Consider the following 21,285-nt stretch of genomic DNA (forward strand, 5'->3'; position numbering starts at 1 on the left):
ATACCCTATCACCACAAGGAGTAAGACCAAATGATAGTAAGGTGAGAGCTGTGAAAGAGTTTTCTACACCAACCTGTTGTAAAGAAGTGAAGAGCTTTCTTGGATTGGTGAACTTTTATCGACGCCATCTATCAAACCTTGCCGTGGTAGCTAGACCACTCACTGCATTGACAAGGAAAGATAAGGAGACAGGGTCAACAGTACCGTTTGTGTGGGATAGTCAGTGTGAGTCAGCTTTCCAAGAAGTCAAGAGGATGCTAGTTTCAGCACCCCTCTTACATCCACCTGACTTAGACAAACCTTTCTTTTTGTGGACTGATGCTTGCGGTAAAGGATTTGGAGCCTTATTAGAACAAGAAAGTGATGATGGTAGAAGATATCCAATTGCCTATGCTAGTAGACAAACTAACGTAGCTGAATCCAGTTATGCCCCTACTGAGCTAGAAGTGGCTGCACTTGTTTATGCAGTGGAGCATTTTGAGGTTTACCTGTTGGGTAACGACTTTACTGTGTATACTGACCACAAGTCACTGGTCAGTGCATTTCTTGCCCATTTGAAGAACCAGTCTAAAGGGTTACTCGCAAGATGGTACTTGAGAATATCTAGATTTTTGCCCAAGATGAAAATTGAATATAAACCAGGATCAGCAAATGTTGTGGCTGATTGTCTTTCCAGAGCTCCTCTACCAGCTACTGAGGTCGCAGTATTGCAGATTTCTGAGAGTGATGAGTCACTGTTACAACTTGTTCGTCAGGAACAGAGACAGGATCAGGAATTGGTACAGCTCATGAATTATTTAGAGGATAGGTCCTTACCTGATAATGTACAAGCTGCCAGACACGTAGTGGGTCAAGCTAAGAAGGGTTTTATTCTAGTTGATGGAATTCTTTACTATGAAGGAGGAGAATTTCCAGCCAAGCGTCGACTGATAGTTCCAGCTCACTTACACCAGAAGATTGTGGATGAACATCACGATGGAAGCTTCGCAGGTCATTTCTCTGTGAAGAGAATGAGCAAGAGAATTGGACGCTACTTTTACTGGAGAGGTATGAATGCTGATGTGTTGAAAAAGTGTGAATCTTGTGTGAGTTGTGCTTCTGTACAGGGTTGCAGTTTTGTGGGTAAGCCACTCCTAGTTAGTGTTCCTGTGGGAGGCCCATTTGAATGCCTTGGTATGGATTTTGTTGAGCTTGATTTAAGTGAAAGTGGGAAGAGATATGCTTTAGTTTTTCAGGACTATTTAACTAAATGGCCTGAAGTGTACGCTGTGTCTGATCACAAAGCAGAGACTGTGGCTCAATGTTTAATAGATCTGATTTGGCGGCATGGAGTTCCCAACAGAATTATACATGACAGGGCACCAGAGTTTCTATCAGATGTGTTGCAGGAAACAGCTCACTTAATGGGAATTACTCAATTGCCTACTTCTGGTGGACACCCTCAAACAAACGGTCTTGTAGAACGTTTTAATAGAACTTTAAAACAAATGTTGGCTAAAGTAGTGACCAGAAGAGGCCGTAATTGGGATAAAGTGCTTGGAGCTGTCTTGTTTGCTTATAGGAGTACTCCACACCAATCAACTGGTGAAACACCATTCTACTTGGTGTATGGCAGAGAGCCTAATCTCCCAACAGCAATGAATTTTCATGTACCTGTGACTAAGTTCCCTGTGGTAGAAACAGATTACGGGGTTGCTTTGGAAAAAGAGCTTAAGTATGCCCGATCACTTGCTAAACAGAATCTGGAAACTTCTCAAAAGCAACAGAAGAAATACTATGATAAGAAGGCAAAGGGCAGTGATCTCAAGGTTGGAGATTTGGTAATGCTTAAGGTACAACCAAAGTTCAAACTTGACAAACAGTTTCAGGGACCTTTTGTAATTGTGTCACTGACTAATACGAATGCTGTCATACAGGTAAAGGGAGATGAAGATGGTGAGACGATGATTGTGTCTAGACAAAGGCTTTCTAAATGTAGTGTACAAATGGCTAAAGCAAGACCATGGTTAGGCCAATCTGGTAAACTCAGAAAAAGAAGAACTGTAAGAAAACCTAAACCTCGCCAATCTAAGTCTGCTCAAGATGCTCAAGTTGATGTGCAGGACAGTGCTATTGATTATAGAACAAGATCAGGACGGACAGTTAGAAGACCAGCAAGACTGATAGAAGATCGCCATGATGGGCAATCTTTTAAAGGAGGGGGAAGTTGTAAGAGGTCACGTGATGGACAGTCGATAGGCTCACGTGAGGTGTTTGGAAGAGTCAGTCGAGCAGAGGGCCAACAGGAGTTGTAGCTCGACTCTATTCAGTGACAGTTTGCTTTTTCTTAGGATCATAGATAATGAACTCGGTTATATTATTTTATTAAGATTGCTAATATTAAATAATATACTTTGTGTGTCAACCGGAGGCTCAGCTGCGGCCACCTGGGCTTCGAGTAGGAGGTACTACTGGGGTTCTACATATTGTAAACATCCTTGTTTTACTAGTACTAGAAGCAAACAAACATTAACATGATAGCAAAAGGTTTGTGGTAATGTTACACTGTTACTTTGCACTGTCTGTAACAAGATTGGCAGCTGGAGAAAACATGAATACAAGATGTAGCAGTTGCTACAAGACCTTTTCCAGGTACAACTAGTTGTAAAGAACTCTTTATAAGGTAATAACTATTGCTACAACTTCTTCAGCAACATTCACAGCCTCGCTTCGTAATTTAGTGATGGGCGTGGTCGCGAGCAAGCTGATTAACTTACCAGGCTGCTGTTAACTTCACATAATCTAGCTTAGCTAACTCTCCATGATGAAAATTGATTCAGCTAGTGATGAGAAGTTGGACAGATAAATGGCTTTAAGTTATTACTATCCGCTAGGCTTCAAAGTACTATCCGGATATCCGGATCATACGGATATCCGGATCATACGGATATCTGTTTCAGCTCTAGTTGGTACAATGTGATAAATACACATTGCAGCTAGTTGTGCCACCAGGTTATAGCTAAACTGCTTTCCTGTTTTGGGATAGGGGTTTTCTCTACTCAATGACAGGGGAATCAGGCCACAAAACTGTACAGATACACTCACCCTTGCTGAACAAATAGACATGTGCTGCATTTGGCTGGTCACGCCCTACACGTACAATAAGGGATATAAAAATGGCTTTCAAAAACTGCGACTACCCTAAGTACAACACTCACCGCTACAGGGGTGTAGGGCGGAGGTGCTCCATGAGGGTGCGACATGACGTAGACACCTGATGCGCTTTATTAAGAACTCGTGCAAAGGAACATGTCATGAGTGCATTGATTAGAATTTCCGTAAATATCCTATAGTTTACAGAGAAAAGTTACCTGGTATTCCCCTCCTGCTTCCAAGAATTAAGCTCATTAAAGAGTCAGTTGTCCTCGCAGTTGCCACGGAGCTAGTGTATAAATTAATGGATTCGCTAACTGTATCAACAATAGAAGAATTTGAGGCGCAAGATCATGTTGAAGTATCGCGTTATTTGATGATTCCAAGGATGATTCTTAGAGGTGAGGTAGTGCCAACAGGGGTGGAGCTGGGAGTTGGTTCGTATGCGAAAGTTGCTGAGGTGAAATGCGATGGAAAATTGTACGCCAGTAAAGAAATTCATTGTTGGGTGCAGAGACTTTATGCTGAAGAAGAACTCGCTAAAATGAAGGATGAATTATTGCAAGAATGTCACTTCTGGAGTACTCTACGTCATCCTAACGTTGTACAATTCCTAGGAATTTACTATCCTTCTAGTGACGAGTCCGTACTGCCTGTTATGGTGTTGGAGAAGATGCAGGAGAGTGTAACATCACTGGTGGATAAACATGATAATATTCCCTTACTGGTGAAACTGTCAATACTATATGATGTGTCTCTAGGACTGAGGTATCTTCATGGTCACAATCCTCCAATTGTCCACCGAGACTTGTCTCCTAATAACATCCTGGTGACCCCTCATCTTGAAGCAAAGATCACAGATCTTGGCTTAGACAAGGCATTGTCAGCAGGAGGAGATAGCAAGGCAACTTCAGGAACTGCTGTGTTTATGCCCCCAGAAGCACTAGACAATAAGCCAGTATATGGACCACCATTAGATGTGTTCTCTTTTGGAGGTGTGATCCTCTACATGACTAGTCGACAATGGCCTACTCTAAAATTGCAGTCAGAAATTGATTCCAAACAGCAGAAAATTTTGTCTGAGGTGGAACGACGTAAAGAGTACATAGACATGATGAGTGGAAGTGATGTAGGTTTAAAGCCGTCGGTTTTGTCATGCTTAGAGAATGATTCAAGATCACGTCCTACAGCTGCAGAGTTATCCGATAAGATCAAGATAATGAAGGAAGAGTACAGTAAGTTGACAACTCGCGATGGTATGGACCCCATCTCATGGCTGGCTGAGATCGAGCAACCACCACAGTCACAGGTTAGCATTAACAAATAAAAATTTATTCTACATATTTTATGTTAGGAGTCCATCATACCTGACCTGTATAGTGGCTCAGTGTATATGAAGTGGCAGACTGGGACCCGTGCACCAGTCACTAGTGGAAAATATGTAGCACAAGCAGTTGCACTTAATGGAGCAGTGTATGTTGGAGGAGGTGGTAGCAAAGATGATCCTCATTATAGAATAGATGTTTTTCATCCTAGTGTGAACAAATGGGGAGAAACTATCTTGTGTCCTCATCGGTTATTTGCCATCACTGTGCATCAAGGAGAACTGACAATTGCTGGCGGAAGTACTAGAGATGGATTTATCACTAACTTGGTGCTTGTGTTTCAGGAGGGTGAGTGGAAGAAATATGCAGAAATGCCTACAGCTAGAACCATGGCCACTGCTGTTAGTCACAAGTCAGTATTGATAGTAATGGGTGGCAATAATGGTTACAGCACACTCAGTGCCACTGAAGTATTTGATGGTACTACTAGCCAGTGGTATAAATGTGATGATCTACCTCGACCACTTCAGTTTGCAGAGTCTGTCATAGTAGGTGATAAGCTTTATGTGTTAGCTGGGGTCACACAAACTAAAGAATTATCTACAGTGGTGTACAAGTCTTCCTTAGGTACTCTATCATCCAGTCACCAGTTGAAATGGCATCATTGTATTGACTCTACCCGACATGCGGTATCTGCTGTTTGTGTGGGAGACACTTACCTATTAACAGTTGGTGGGAGAGGTAGATATAATACAGTGACTGTGCTCAAATCATCTAAGACTGATTCCTCTGCCACGTGGGTATCTGTTGGTAGTCTGCCAGTAGTACAATATCATGCTGCTGCTGTCAGTATTGATAAGATAATTGTGATTGGAGGTAATGACTATGATCTTAATATGACTAACACCGTGTCTATTGGAACATTCCAACAAGCTAGCTAACTATACAGTGTAGCAACCTTGTACTGTGTGCTTTGTTGTTATGTGCCATCTGAAATTAAACTACCAATTAATGCATGCATGTGTGTCGTTCGTGGGTATAGATCTTATAGTCCTGTGGGAAGGGAGGATGCATTGCATGCCTTTTATATGCAAAGTGTGGCCCATCTGCACCTACATCGAATAGGGGTTCAATGACTGCTGCGGTCTGCTATCACCTGCCTACGTGGAGCTAGATCCATCCGTGGCAGCCCAGTAGTGATTGGAGCACTTGACCTTACAACATCTGAAGGTCAGGTGCTTCCTTCTAAACATCTTTGTCCGGCATCCTACAATCTAGTGCTGGGAGTGGTGGCAATTAAGGGATGTTGATGTACATGTTGCTTAGTAAATGCATACCGATGCGTACGTGTACGTATATCAGGCACGCCCACATAACACTCTAATTAAACAGTCAGCACCACGAGGTATAAAATTAATCTGTTTACGTTGTGCTTTATTTAGACATTATCCTTCTGCCTTAGTCAGCAGTTTCCGCAGGCGCCAGACCGTACCCATTACCTGCCAAGAGTCTGGCTAAGGGCGGGAATCAACTACCAACAGATGGGTAGCCCAGCCAAGTATTATGAGGCGTTCAAGAAATCGTATCCCAAGTTGATATCAGCTCTTCCAATCGATGATATGTTGTCGTACTTAGTGGCGGCAAGAGTACTTCCTGGGAGAGTGAAGGCGAGGATGGACGCGGTGCCGGTGTGTAGCGATAAAGTTAAGCTAATGCTGGATGAAATGGAGGGAGGATTGGAAGCAGATATTCCAGATCAATTTGAAAGTCTTATCAAAGTTATGGAACAGTTTAGTATAGACGAAGATCACATTGTAGTTAGAAAATTAGCAGAAAATATTAGAATGGTTATCACTTCCGGAGACACACCTGAAGATCTACCAGTATCACCAAGAGTTATGTTGCCACAGGTTTGTAAAGTGCCAAGGATACTGAAATAGTTGTATGCTGTCACCTGTGGACCCCTTCTAGCTATGCAACCCACCATGACATTAGTGAGACGCATTTATGTATACATGTTGCTGTCAGACCTTCCTGAGTGCTGGTCACTGTAAAGCACTAATAGCAATAACATACCAAGTTCACTGAAAACCCTAATTAATCAGCCACTTCTCAACTTTGTTTCAGGTTCACCTTGTTAGTTTTTACTCCCTTTTGAAGTATTTAATCACAGCAACATAAGGCTATAAGGGTTATAAAGTAGAGGTATATTGATAGAGAAATTTTTTAACCAATCTGAATCTAGATGCCAATCTGATGATATAATAAAGTGTAGCCATTTAGTTTGGAGGAAACAAAATAGGGAACTTTTAGCATTTTAATTTCTTGCTATTTATGTTAGAAAGTGGTTTAAAGTGCTAATGGATGCCTGTGGCTGTGTGGCCTCAAATAATAACCCAGACAATAAGGCACCCATGCACAAATTATTTTTATGCATGCTCATACTAAGATTGGTCTGCATTATCAGTATGATACCGTATACCCTAAATATTTCGAGGGGCAAATTTTTCGAGGTTGAGCAATGTTGCTAAAAATAATGTTTTCACGGAATTGCAAAATGTAATAGACTATATGGAGGTCTAAATATAATGGATTTTCTACTGACTGACTAACAGCCTGATGCCTTCAGACAAGCGTAACTCAACAACGGCTAAGATACCAGCTTAATTTTTTAACTGTTCGGCATTGCTTCGTCCCTAGATGTGCCTTTTAGCATACTACAGAAATGCATGCATCATGGATTTGCCTTTGTATTCCATTTTCATTTTACTGACTGCCCAAGGTGTTAATTTGTGGAAACGCTATGCTTGGCTTCTCATTTGTATACAGGAAATGTCCGTATTTTCCGTGGTGACTGGATTGATTGCAGAGGCATTCTTTGTTTGTAACGCTATGTAACAGGCTGAAAATAGGTGACAGCAAAATGTAATGGCCATGTTCACTTTCCTTTCCTGGGGACAAGGCCTGACCCGCATCTGTTGTATATATACTTCGAACTATATAGTTGGCCCCCCACTCTTTGGCCTGCTCCACCATCCGAAAGAAGTTAATTCTGTGAGTACTGCTCATGAGTGTGACAAAATAATATAATAATGTGATTGTTCGTTCAGAATTAATCATAAATTTAGTGATTAAGTGATATGCATTTTTGTTTCATTTCTCCATTTCAGAGTAATGCACTTTGCAATTACCTGAAAATCAGGTAGTTCAGATAGCAAGGTTCCACATTACTGCAAAGCCTTGTGAATATGTGTACACCTAATACCGTATAGCTGGTAATTTTCGAAAGGTTTTTATTTTCGGATATTTCGAAGAGGCCCTTCTCTTCGAAAATAAATTCCCACGTCTGGTTGTTTTTCGAAAATAAATTCCCACAAGTGAAAGCAACCGTCCAACTTTCGGGAATTCGTTCGTGTATTCTTCGAGTTTTAGCTCAGTATTGCTGATGATAATGGGTAAACTGTATCATTACTGTACCAATAACCAGAAAACAGGTTCCAGAATGGGAATTGATGCCGTCTGCTCTAGAATCTATGGTATATGATCGAGTGTGATCGTGCAAGTGAATTCACTCCACCCGAGACTCCCTCAGTCTTCTCTCCAGTGCACAGGAATGGGGATTATTCCATCAGTAAGTCAGCTTTCGTTAAACATTCACGCATCTTCATAATTTGTGGCACGGATTTCCGTTTATTTGAAATCCATCTGGACTTCGAAATATGCACTCTTCGAAATTAAAATCTTTCGAAATTCAGATTTTGCTTCTTGTGCGAAAATTTCTGTTTCGAAAATAACCCGCTATACGGTAGTTGTGGAGCTTACATTATTGTCTTGCGTATTCTCATTACATTTTGTAGGAGCAACCAGTTGAGGAGTCCTTTATACCAGACCTATTCAGTGGACCAGTGAACATCAAATGGGATCAAGGAGCTCCTGCACCAGTGAATAGAGCAGGTCACAGTGCAGTGGTCTATAATGGAGCAATTTATGTTGGAGGTGGCTGGTATGGTGATGATCAGTATCACTATCAAGTAGACATTTATCATCTCAACACCAATACGTGGGACTCCATTGATACTCCACATGCGTTATTTGCCATGACTGTCCTTATGAATAAACTGGTTATTGCAGGTGGACTAACCAGTAGTGGTCGTAATACTAACAATGTGATTGTATTGGAGAACAACGACTTCAAAGACTTTACAAAAATGCCAACAATAAGATGCCGTGCAACTGCTATTAGCCACCAATCAATGATGATAGTGATTGGTGGTTATGATGGCTCAAGGAGAATTGGTACCACCGAACTATTTGATGGAATGACTAGCCAGTGGTTCAAATGTGATGATCTCCCTCAACCACTCTCACATTTACAAGTAACAATAGTAGGCAACACACTCTTTGTCATGAGTGGAGCTGATGCAGCCAATAGCCCATCCAAAGCTGTATACAGTACTTCCTTGAATACTTTGTCCAGTCATCAGTTAAACTGGGAACGACTTCAGGATTCTCCACTGCCTTGTGTAGCTTCGGTTACTTTGGGTAACAAATATCTACTTATAGTTGGAGGGAGGTCTAGAAGTAAAACTGTTTATGTTCTAAAAGATGGATCATGGAAAGTGATTGGAACTTTATTGTTCGTTCAGTACTACCTTGCTGCAGTTAATTTGGGAAATAAAATTTTTGTGATTGCCGGGAAAAATTATGACACTAGTATTGGCAATGTTGTGTCCATCGGAACATTTTTGTAAATACAATAAGGATTTTGCTGTTCTGTTATTAAGTAATTGTGTTTGGATTGGTGAAGCATGCATGGTAAGCAGACCAGTGGTTAAATATGGAAAAGCCAGTATAACAGTCTATCTTCTGGCAGGGAACATGGTATTAAATTATCATTTTATAACTAGTAAAACTGAGTATCATGGCAAAGTGTAATTCTGTTTGTGCACCTATGTGTAGGTGTACATGCATGCGTGTGTGTGTGTGTAGTGACCAGTCCAATTCTGTTTGGTCACTTCAGCTACTTGATTTGTAAATGACTGAGATACTCTAGAGCAGTCAACCCCATAACTCTAATAGAGCAGTCAGCTAAAGGTTTCAGTTAGACTACCAGTTCACAACTGGTATTGGTAATTATGCCTCAAAGGTGGATTTTAAGAATCGTCTCCAGACCCTCCTACAGTGGAACCTCTTATCCAGGCATTCTGATACATACTACTGTCCGTATCTCAGAAATGTGTAATGATAATAATATATATTGTGCTAAAGTAATCAGTTAGTGCTATACAATTAAGAGGAGGAAGTCACTACAGAGAAGTCATGGTGTGGATTGTAAAAATGTATTGTTGCCTAGCAACCAAATGGTAGTTATTAGTAAAAAAAAATAACCACCTAACAGGTAAATAGCAACTTTTAGGTTCCTTCCTTGTGTTCATCTAATTATAACCCAAACTTGATTATGGTCAATAGACTACATGCCACATGACCACTTTGGACTGTGCCAGCTGTCTGGTGCCCAGATAAGGGAGGTTCCACTGTAGTTTTGCATGTTCTTGTGCTTTGCAGTTTAGCTATATCTTGTATATATGTCTCATGTACAGCACAGATGGTTATGGCCTGACCACTTTTTTCACTTCACTGTGGCTTTCTGCGCGCGCACTTACACTGCATGTGTGAATATATTATGCATGAGTCGAGTTAACTACCAGTGCATGGTTCCTCTTTTTGTGTATAGCTAGGCCTGAGTCAAATATGCTCAAAAGGTTGCCCAAAATGCTAAAATTTTCACCTATTTATGCTCTTCAGTGCTCCCATTATGTTTGCATTATGCTTCTAGGTTAGCAACATTTCTTACAATTATCTTGGAACATTTAATCAGTGAATGCTAATTATCTTGGAACATTTTAATCAGTGAATGCTCTATTAGAGTATTTCACTACAAAGTGACTGTTCTATTAGAGAGTATCGATCTAAGGAGCTATGTACAATGCATTTGAGTGCTCTATTGATAGGAGAAACAATCTATTTAAGCTCCATAGTTTGAAATATCCACCTAATATGCTAGCATTATGCTGGAATAGTACTCCAGCCTATAATGCTGGCATATTTGACACAAGACTAGCTATGTGTAACAATGTGAGTTTTGCACAAATTAAAGTCAGTCTTGTGAGTGCATAAGAGTGTACATGTACTTGTGAAAGGAAATGTGTCTTTGCAATTACATGATCAAACATCTGTTTTCCTACAAGATAATGAGGTATATCAGGGGCGGATCCAGAGTTTGGAAAGAGGGGGGGCACCTTGCTGAAAAACAGTTGAAGACCAAAAAAAAAAAAAAAAAAAAGGTCACAACAATAATAGCTAGTTATCCTTTACCAAATATATCACGTCAATAAAATCCTATTTATAGTTTCATAGGTAAGCTACACTGCCTCATGAACATTGTGACTGCTTTATTAGAGTAATTGACTGCTCTATTAGAGTATCTCGATCTTGTATGCAATTTCTTGAAGGGGGGGGGGGGCATTTGCCCCAAATGCCCCATCCTGGATCCACCATTGTATATACTAATGGCTCATTTGGTTGCATGTACTATTATTACAAGAAAAGAAAGGCATAAGCCTGTGAGTCCTGCTCATGTACAAAAAGAAAATAATCATTAGAGGTAATCAAATAAAATCTTAAAGCTATTTACGGAGTTGGTTGACACTACTTAGGTAGACTATTCTGAGCTTTTATTGATCTCATAGAGAAGAAATTACTTCAAACAGATCTTTGTGCATGTGGCTTGAACAATTTGAGACTGTCTCCTCTTGTTACACTAGACAATTATTGTTGGTGAAAAAACATTTCAGACTGTAAGCTGATATTGTCATGTAAAAATATTGTACACCATCAACATATCTGTACGATGTCTTAGGTAAGATAGTGAATGAAGATTTAGAGCACTTCGACGATCATCATAATTATTCTAAATTAAAAAGTTCTGGAATACATTTCATAGCTCTTCTTTGTACCTTTTCCAACATCTGACAGTCACCAATATAATTAGGTCCCCAGACAACATTGGCATACTCCAACATTGGTCTTACTAGAGATTTATAAAGTATAAGAAGTGATCTGGTGTTTAGCAAGTTGAATGTTCTTTTAATAAGTCCTAAAATATGGTTAGCTTTGTTTGTAACAACAGTTGTTTGACTATGAAATTTCAAATTAGAATCAACTATTATTCCCAAGTCTTTATGCTCAGACACAACTTGTAATGGTTGACCATCCATGAAATATGTATAACACAGGTTAGTGTTCCCCAAATGCATGATCACTGTATGCACGGCAGATTCAATATCTTGTGGTTTTCAGTTTGCAGAGATTGGCAGCAGTCTTGTTTTTGAAAATGCAATGTGTCAATGACATAATATTCCCGGCATGCTTACACTTTCACTGTGACTTTCGGTTTATGTCTTACCTTCCCCTTTGGGATTGATCGAAACTAATGTTCTGATTCGCACTGCTGTGTAACAAAGCATAATGGTTACTTCACTTTTCAGACGTAACAACACTGCAGTTCACACAATTTCGTTAAAAAGATTGAGATGCAGTAATACCGTATAACCTAAATATTTCAAGGGAAATTTTTTGCTGATTTTAGGGGTTACCAGTGAAATTTTTATCCTTGAAATATTAATATTAGACCTCCATATAACATAATACATTTTGGGCCTCCATATAGTGTAATACATTTTGGGAGTGTTTGCAAATCCGTGAAAATTTATTTTAAGCAACACTGCTCAACCTTAAAAAATTTTCCCCTCAAAATATTATTTAGGCTATACGGTAGATAGTTAGAAATTCTAATAGAACAGTCACACAATCATACTGCTCTTCAGCAAACATGTAGCTAAAACCTCATCTAAATCTGTGCATCAACAGGTTGGAAGACTTGTGACCAATTTTCAGGGGAGTGGGAAAGTCTGGTTGTCAACCCTCTCAGTTACAACACAGATCAATCATGAAAAGATGTTGTATCAATTGCTATCTTGGTTTTAAAATGTTTACAAAATCTGTTGGCATGTGTGACCACATAAATGCATGCATATAAATAATCTTCTTTTTTTTCAATTGTTATTTTAACAGGGAGGCAGCATCAGCCAAAGCTGTTCTTCAGCTACACCCTGCACCACAACATACATAATACTAACACAACACATGTACGGTACTTAGTAACTACTTACAATCTTCAGTAATGTGCTTGAGCATATATTGATCTGGCCTACTCCGAGGGTCGCTTGGAGTCTGGTGGCCTTAATAATTAGTATTAGTATTACTTTCAGGAAAAAGGCACAGCCTTGTTTGATTGCTGGTAGCTATTTCCAGCTGTCCAACACTTTAACACCTAGTGCTGGGGGTGGTGGCAAGGGCAGTCCATCTAGCCCAGGGGAAAAAAATACTTATGTACAAAATTAATGTTTATAATTGCTAATAGTCCTAATTTTCTTTTTTTTTTGGTTTTACCTCAAATTCAAACGTGATGCGCTTAAATACATAAGCTACCTGGCGCAAACATTAAATCTTTCAGATGGCGGGGGCACCGCCGGAGAGTTCAGGTTACCAACAACCAAGCACCACTATGCCGGTTAGTTTTATATGGTTTTAATACGTTGTCGTGTGTTCAATATCGCTTGTCAATTCAGTCTACAGTCTCGTGTCCAGACTCTGGAGTGGCGCTTACTGATTAGAGATTATAAGTTCCCCCCATCCGAACCCAGAGCCTATTTGACAAGCGTCATCCCCCAGGAAATAGGGTCATCCCCCAAGAAATAGGGTCTGGGCACGAGGCTGTCAATGTTACAGCGGATTTCGATTGCGTTCGAATTTTCCGTTATCCGTGTATAGTCACTCATCAAAGGGGTTCAAAGAGACAGTGCTTGGTAGTCTCGCGTGGCCAGACGACAAGGGGGTGTCACGTAGGTACCGTATATTTCGAGATTGAGCAATGTTGCTAATTTTCGCCGATTTGCAAACACTCCCAAAATGCATTATAGCCCGAACTAGCTATATGGAGGTCTAAATATTTCGATGGTAGAAATTTCGCTGATAACCCCCAAAGCCGTAAAATCACCCCCTCAAAATATTTAGGCTATACGGTACGCGCTGTAGAGAGATCTGCAACCACAGTCAAAGTCTTGACCGGCCGAAATTTTGTTTTGACCTGTGACTAAGAGCCTTTTTCAATCTTTGACCGGTACCCTAGTGACGATATTTCAGTACTTTTCGATTGTGGGTTGGAAATTTTTAACCTTGACCGTTGACTAAGACTTTCATAGATCTACCTACAGTGAGTGCCTGTGTGTCACCCCCTTGCCAGACCACTTTTTCTCGGCACCGCACTTATCGATCACATTATAAGCACCTGCTTCAAGCAGGTGCTTATACCGTATAGCCTAAATATTTTGAGGGGGAAAATTTTCGCTGATTTTGTAGTTTTGGGAGTTATCAGCGAAAATTTTATCCTTGAAATATTTATACCACCATATAGTCTAATACATTTTGGGAGTGTTTGCAAATCCGCAAAAAATTTATTTTTAGCAACATTGCTTAACCTCATAATCTTTACCCTCGAAATATTTAGGCTGTACGGTAATGCAATCGTTAAATGCCGTGCCAGGTCTGGCCATGCGAGACTACAGTACTTGGTCATTTCCAAGTCTCTACTATTAAGAATTTGTCCAACTTGATAAACTTTGTTTACGCTGACATAAAGATATCAAAACATGTTGTTAAGAAATGGTTGGATGCTGCTGCCTCTGCCAGTACTTCTGCCTAGGGATGGGCAGTATTGCTTTTTTGAAGAACGGTACAGTATTAGGAAAAATACCTCGGTATCACTAAATACCTTTTATATTGTACACTTTAAAAACCTGCGTAAGCTATGATTTACACTTATACCCACATTGTGCTAGTAGTGAAAGTCATCTTTTAAAGGAACAAATGAAATGACAATTGTACCACAAAATAAGGTTTGAATATCTCAAAAGGTAAATTATTGTGTTTGTCTTGTCCACAGCATAAACACATGGTTGTATGGGGCTTGACTTCATGTGTAGCCAACTCTAAACCACCAAAACTTTAATTAATACATTGTATTCGGTATCTTTAGAAAACCACAACAGTATCTGAAAAATACCTTTTTAACCACTAATACCTAAATACCTCCCAACCCTACTTCTGCCTCTCAGAGAATTTTTCTGGCAAGAAACTGTAAGGAGCCGGTAGTGCACAAACTAGATAAGATTTTTAAATATTTTGTAATACAGTACTGAGCTAGTCTTTTGTCTTTCTCATTATGTTTTTACCTTGCCATGCCCACAGTGTGTTTTCTACATGGGTCGCATGTTGCCCGAGGTTTCACTGCAAGTCGTCAATTATTGGCAGGTACCAATTATCAACATTTGTAAACTATTGAGGCTACAGGGTATATGGAGGCTACCAAGTTCCCAATGGGCTGTTGTATCCTCTAAAACATTTCTTAGAATCATTTTCATTCGGTGATTATTGTTGTTAAAGCACTATACAAGCCATTCTGGCTAAGAATGGAATTGCATAAAAATAATTTTATATTGGAAACCAGTATGCTTTTACTTCTAACTTGAATATCTCTTGATGGCTGGCCTCATCTTCGTAAAACTTCTGTGAAATTAAGTTATCCAAAGACTGCACCTCCCATAAAAATTTCACAAAGAACCAACGAGCCATCATGGAGTTACACACAAAATCGCACACTGTGCCAATAATTGGTCAATCACGGAAGTACAGTTGCCAATAATAGGTACCCCATGCAGATAATTGGCATATGATAGGCATTACGATTTTCCTCATAACAAGATGTTCACTCACGTGAGATAATTAAAATTTGGTGTGCTAAGAGACAAAGGACTGCTCTGTTAAATGGTTCAAACCAGAAGTTCATACGCCGTTGAATTAAGGAATTACAATTGCATGACAATATGGTGACAGTAATTGGCGACTTACGCTACCTATTTGTTTTATTGTACATTTTCTTCATCACAAATAATTTTGATGATGGTTCTCTTTCTCTAATACAGAAAATTTAAATACAGTCAAAATCCTGTACCCACTCCAAAATGAGGATGTAGTTTGTCTGAGTTTTTGAAAATTTGATAAGGGAGGAAGGCTTATTCATTATTACACCAATGGCTTTTAGCCACAAAACCAACTATGAGATGAAGTCAGTTTTACAATTACTGTACTGTTGTTGATCTTCTTTAATTTGTTATTAAGGTTCACATATACCCTAGTTGCACCACACTATCACTCTATGACAGACACCTCAACTCTCATGCATTATGCGTGAGACACACCCATTGGATTGTTATCTCATGCATGGTTTTCCATCTCACACATTGCAATTCCTGGAAAATTGAGCTCTCATGTGATTTAGTTTCATTTACAACCTCTCAAAACAGTGCTCTGATAGCTAAAAATTTAGACAAATGTACCAGAAAGTGGCAAATTTTGCTGAAAACTTAAAATGAGAGTGGACCTCATTCATAAGTGGGCCAATCTCACCCATTTTAGCCTCAGGTCTCATTCCTAGTGGACTTTACAGGTTGAGGTCTCTGCTATGAATATACTGGACCAGAGCAGTTACACATAATGCTTCAAACTTAGCAACTGAATACAGTGGTGTAGCTTTTCTGCCAGGTCTAGATCTACACAGACCAATTTACATACAAATACAATCTCTACAACTTAATTGGTGAAAACGACATCTATCTTGACCAAGAGAGGCTTTGACAGGCTTGCAAAAATGAGCCAGAGAATGAGATATCATCTAGTCTCTGGACATTGGCTGACACACTTCTTGAGCTTGTGACCTTAGCAAAATCTTATAGAATCCTTTGTTTTGTTCATCATTCATTCTGTCAGCATACACCAAAGGGTTTTGAGGCATATGCCTAGCAGTCCACTATGAGTAAATTTCAATGTTAATGCTGAGCTCCAATCAATTATGGTACCAACAATGGAATATTTTCATATATCATATTCTGACTTCTATAAGGATGACTTCTTTAAGGAACAGATGAAGCATGGCTGTACATGCAGTATTATCACAACAATGACATTTGGAGCATCCAAATCTCCTTCCCACAGAGCATCACTAGATGCCTCCCTTGTCATGATTTTGAAAGCATTTGTTAAAACTTTTGCCAGTCCTTGTTGATGATGATCATGTGTTCTCACATATGTAGCTATGTAGGAATATCCACATAACTAATTACTAGTTGATTTATAGAAGCTCTATGTATTGAAGATGTAGGTAGCAGCAACAGGTCAAATCCTGAAGGGTGTGAGTTACAGGTAAATTATGGCCAGTCAACGTTCTGATCATAGTCACAGATCTATACCACACATGACTATATATGTTACAACTCCTTGTAATTTTACCTCACTGAGCCAATGACATCACACGGCTGTGTCCAGAAGAATGGCTGTGCTGAATACCGTGAAATTAACTCAATAATCAATCAATCATACAGGCTGTCCACAACAGCTACATTAAGTGGACTCCCATGCAGACATCAGGGCATCAGTTTAGTAGTAATAAATTAGTTTAGTATTGTTAGGGAACCATGCTTGTAAATCCTAACTTTTATGGATGAAATTTGCCACCAATGTATGTGTATTTCAATTGAACCCGTTTGATAGAAAGATTCATATAATCCAAGAATCTAATATGGTCACCCGGTAATGGTCCGTCTTTAGTATTGATATATTTGTAGATGTTTGACCCAGTATTGAGCTATAGCAATCTGAGGTCTTTACAAAAATGTTCAACAGTTAGACCTGGTTTCTCAGTGCCCAGTCAATAGGGGGAATCACATGATGTCGGTGGTAAGTAATACATTTATAAACAGTGTACTTTGCTGTGTCAACTTCACCAGTAAAGAATTGCGCTGCAGGGAAAGAGATATATTTTTAGAGATGGTGTTAAAGGTACAGTATTCTCACAGACTCAAAAGTATATTGAGTTACTGGGCATAGCTAATAGACCACAAAAAGTATTTGTGATTAATTTCCCACGTCATTAGTGTGTATTGTGTAAGTTATGAAGGCATACAAGTTAGAAAATTAAAGAACTGCATAATGTTTTCAGAGATGCACCACAACCCCTTCATGTAGACGTTCATCTAAAAAAGCTTTATATACTTTTTGGGCTTGATAAGTTTTGCTCACATTATTATAATACACCGTCAGCCAGACACAAGATTTCCTAAACCAATTTGATGCATACCTTATGGACATGTAGCTCTTGCATGATTATAAAATAATCCTGAGTCTGAAGAATATATGTAGGAAAATAATAAAAGCTGTACCTTATATTGCAACAATCTACATCTGCAGTTGGTAAATGAATCAGATCCCACGAAGACATGATAGAGGCCATTTAAGCCACACGTCTCTGGTGTATAGCTGTGTAGGTGCAATAATATGTTTTTATAGCAAACTCCAGTGTAGTAATTACATAGTATATAAGTAAACACTTAAATGTTAATACTAAACAGTGTAATCGCTGTTATGAAACTTGGGTTGCTTTTTATGTAAAATTTATTTCCATGCAAAAACATGCCACACATTACTGAAATACAGTGTCATAGTTGATGATTCCTTGCTGTGTAGGTGACCACCCAATTGGAAGAAATGAGAAGCAACAATGAGAAGCTGATGGGAGAGTTTGATGGCCTTAAAACTAAAGTTGATGGTCTGATGGTGGAGAACAACAGTCTTAAAGAAGAGAACAAACAGTTGAAAGCTGAGAACCAACAATTAAAAGTATGTACAGTTAGTAAGGCAAGCTCCTGGTAGAGCACAGCATGGAGTTTAAGTTCCATTGCCACTTTTGTTGTAATGCAAAAATTCAGCTATATAGCGTCATCATTCATGACATTACAAATGCATACATAGCATAATACATGTATAGCAGGAATTATTAGCACTTGTATACGTACAAAACCAGCCAAGCAGTAAGAAAGTGTGTAACCAGATTGTTGTGGTGGCCACCAAAATGTAGTTGCAGTGACATTAATGATGGCTGTGCATTATTGGCATTAACATCATTGTAGTCATTCTTCATAACTTTTCTCACTCAGGTTTTTGAAGGTTTACCTTTATTCGTATATACCTTGTTTGTTATTGCACTTCACTTCCTTTTGTATTTATACACCATAAGCTGACCACAAGCTGGCTATGAGATTGATGATTATCAATAACAGAAGTTACAATCATACTTTATTGCTTAAAATTATTGTTTTTGTAGTACTCTAATAGAGCACACGTTTTGTGGACAACACACACATACACACACATAGAATGACAGATTTTCCATTGGTACAATTCACTAGATTTATGCAATTTTTACTATTGAGTAGGTTTAAACTGAACTTCATTTATCAGTTATTGTGAGCTGACAGTAGTGGTTTGATTTGAAAGTTAGGTGCAGAGGTCCCTGGTCCAAACTATGGACAATTTTTATGCGTTTCATGCACATTTTTACTTCTTAGTGACTGTTCTATTAGAGTATTTCAATGCTGCAATTTTACACTGGGTTGGTAACTCTGCTGCGATTTCTTTTAAATAGCAAAAAGGTTTTATTTTTGATGGTGGTTAACTCCTGTAAATATTGACTTTCTTCTGGTATGTGGTTTACCTTATAGTGTAGGTGTGACAATGTGTTTGTATTTTTAATGCAAATAATTCTGTGAATGTTTATCAAATTTGCACCAGGGTGTTTGTAGTGTTAAAATCTTTCCATTTGGAGAAGGGAACACAGAGGCTTATATTTCAAACTGCAAAAAAATTATAATTGTAATAGTAATATGATTATGTGACTTTTTGCTTTTTGGTATGATTGGATTGTGCCCACTGATCAGTACAGTGCATTATTGTTGTTTAGAAACAACTGGTTGTGAAGGAGTCCCCCAGACCAGAATTATTTAAAGGAGAAGTGGACATCAAGTGGCAAGAAGGAGCCCTTATACCAGTACCCTGTGCCAATCACTCTGCCATACTACTTGAAGAAAAGGTGTGCATTGGAGGAGGTCATGAAGGCACTGGCACACCATCTTATAGGATAGATGTATATGATCTAGCTGACAACTCCTGGAATTCAACTCCCATCACTATTCCTTATTGCAACTTTGCCATGGCCACTCTCAACAAACGGTTGATCATTGCTGGAGGCCAAGACAAACGTCATAAGGTGACCAACATGGTGTTTTCAGTAGATGGAGATCCAAAGAAATATACCAAGATGATAACACCAAGAAGTTTGGCCACAGCTGCTGGTCATCAGTCAACATTAATAATAACTGGAGGTGAAGGAGATCGCCGCAAAAAGATATTATCCACTGAATTGTTTGATAGTTCCACTGGACAGTGGTATGCTACCGACCATCTTCCACTACCCCACTGTAGATTACAGGCAGTTATTGTAAACAACAACCTCTACTTGTTAGGGGGAACTGATCTGAGTGATGATTATTCCCCAACAGTATTTACTGCTCCTCTAGACACCTTGTCCAGCCATACCTTAAAGTGGAACTCCCACCCAGACTATTCAATTTGCCAATCAGCTCCTGTTAGTGTACAAGATAGACTGTTCCTTGTAGTTGGAGGAACAATAGACATAATGGATCATCAGTACATACCGACGCGTGATATTCGCATGTTTGACAAGGTCAGTCAGAACTGGATATTCGTAGGATATCTCCCAACAGCAAGAAACGCAGCAGCTGCTGTTTTCGTAGGTGATAACACAATAATTGTGTTTGGAGGACTGAATGATACCAATGACTATACCAGTACTGTTTGGATTGGCTCATGTGAGCCATAGTGACCCTGTATGGTGTGCATAAGTAATTATTTCATTTATTCAGAGCTCTTAAGTGAGCAATGTAATAGTAGCTTGATGTACATTGTACCTATTTTGGAAGCATTTAAGAAGTCAGTGAAATGTGGAGTTAAGAATTATGGTGTAAAATTGTGCGCCTTAGCAACACTGATAGTAAGGAAGCAGCTAAACATGGTCCTCAAAATACAAGGGAGATACAACATGACCCACACTCGTGGAATAATTTCTATGTGGGTCCATATATATAATTATCTTTAGTTCCCTATTATGCTCCATTGAGTTCCATTATACTCTGGTTAAGTTCTTTAAACACTTGTATGACTTGAGTTCTAAAATATCTTACTAGAATATTTGTATCTATTAGTATCTTAATCTTTAGTTGCTCTCCCCCCTTCCCAAATGAAGCTATAGATCTGATATGTGACTGTTAACCTTTTAATGTACACTAATACTAACTATGGAATGCATGTGTGTCTGCTTTAGTGTATTATCCCACAATGAAACATTGCATGTTGTATAAGCCATGCCAAAATACTTTTATGTGCCATGACAGTACAAATTAAATCATACTATAGTATTATTATTATTAATGGATGGATATACAAACAGGGTTACAAATAATATAAAATTTGGATCAAAAGTAAAGTTTAGGCACTAGGCCTTTGTTCATATCCATATCCTATGTCATTCCAATAATTATCAAGACTTGCTTTGAAAGTAAAGATTGTTGGTGCTGAAACAACTTCTGGCAGGGAATTCCATGTATTTATCACTCTCTGGGTGAAAAAATTCGACCTTAAAAGTAGACATGATGGTTTTTTGAAAAGTTTCATGTGGTGTCCTCTAGTGTGATGCCCAGAGTTTAGAGTAAAGTACCTTGCCCAGTCAACATCATAATAA

General features: G+C 39.0%; 4 protein-coding genes across 5 annotated transcripts in view; 3 read left to right on the top strand and 1 right to left on the bottom strand.

Annotated features, from left to right (window-relative positions):
- LOC136255412 (uncharacterized) overlaps nt 1-3,329 on the bottom strand; it is a 23,459-nt gene extending 20,130 nt beyond the window's left edge. For both annotated transcript variants that reach the window (XR_010700890.1, XM_066048165.1), the window contains exons 1-2: nt 3,198-3,329; nt 3,085-3,129 (exon numbers count right to left, since the gene is read on the bottom strand). Coding sequence is in view for 1 of the 2 variants with exons in the window: in XM_066048165.1 (XP_065904237.1) it covers nt 3,085-3,129; nt 3,198-3,242 (90 nt within the window). In the remaining variant the exon portion in view is untranslated. The remainder of the gene's footprint in view (nt 1-3,084; nt 3,130-3,197) is intronic.
- LOC136255413 (uncharacterized) lies at nt 3,319-5,469 on the top strand. The gene is made up of 2 exons (XM_066048168.1): nt 3,319-4,441; nt 4,487-5,469. Exons 1-2 carry the CDS (start codon nt 3,437-3,439, stop codon nt 5,396-5,398), a joined length of 1,917 nt encoding a protein of 638 aa, XP_065904240.1. The 5' UTR covers nt 3,319-3,436; the 3' UTR covers nt 5,399-5,469.
- A 392-nt stretch (nt 5,470-5,861) lies between these two features.
- On the top strand, nt 5,862-9,253 carry LOC136255651 (influenza virus NS1A-binding protein homolog). Its single transcript, XM_066048455.1, has 2 exons — nt 5,862-6,367; nt 8,315-9,253. The coding sequence occupies exons 1-2, from the start codon at nt 5,999-6,001 to the stop codon at nt 9,206-9,208; spliced, it is 1,263 nt and encodes a 420-aa protein (XP_065904527.1). The 5' UTR covers nt 5,862-5,998; the 3' UTR covers nt 9,209-9,253.
- A 3,719-nt stretch (nt 9,254-12,972) lies between these two features.
- LOC136255999 (kelch-like protein 4) lies at nt 12,973-20,493 on the top strand. The gene is made up of 3 exons (XM_066048905.1): nt 12,973-13,089; nt 18,156-18,308; nt 19,429-20,493. The coding sequence occupies exons 1-3, from the start codon at nt 13,033-13,035 to the stop codon at nt 20,365-20,367; spliced, it is 1,149 nt and encodes a 382-aa protein (XP_065904977.1). The 5' UTR covers nt 12,973-13,032; the 3' UTR covers nt 20,368-20,493.
- Nucleotides 20,494-21,285: the final 792 nt, after the last annotated feature.

The sequence above is a fragment of the Dysidea avara genome, chromosome 5 (assembly GCF_963678975.1).
Source record: "Dysidea avara chromosome 5, odDysAvar1.4, whole genome shotgun sequence".
Lineage (NCBI taxonomy): Eukaryota > Metazoa > Porifera > Demospongiae > Dictyoceratida > Dysideidae > Dysidea > Dysidea avara.

Bases quoted from the DNA above. Each gene is read 5' to 3' on its own strand.
- LOC136255651 (XM_066048455.1), top strand. From the start codon at position 5,999: ATGGGTAGCCCAGCCAAGTATTATGAGGCGTTCAAGAAATCGTATCCC. The intron at 6,368-8,314 runs GTTTGTAAAGTG...TACATTTTGTAG, and splicing joins CAAGAGTTATGTTGCCACAG to GAGCAACCAGTTGAGGAGTC.
- LOC136255999 (XM_066048905.1), top strand. From the start codon at position 13,033: ATGGCGGGGGCACCGCCGGAGAGTTCAGGTTACCAACAACCAAGCACC. The intron at 13,090-18,155 runs GTTAGTTTTATA...CTTGCTGTGTAG, and splicing joins AACCAAGCACCACTATGCCG to GTGACCACCCAATTGGAAGA. The intron at 18,309-19,428 runs GTATGTACAGTT...ATTGTTGTTTAG, and splicing joins CTGAGAACCAACAATTAAAA to AAACAACTGGTTGTGAAGGA.
- LOC136255413 (XM_066048168.1), top strand. From the start codon at position 3,437: ATGGATTCGCTAACTGTATCAACAATAGAAGAATTTGAGGCGCAAGAT. The intron at 4,442-4,486 runs GTTAGCATTAAC...ATTTTATGTTAG, and splicing joins AGCAACCACCACAGTCACAG to GAGTCCATCATACCTGACCT.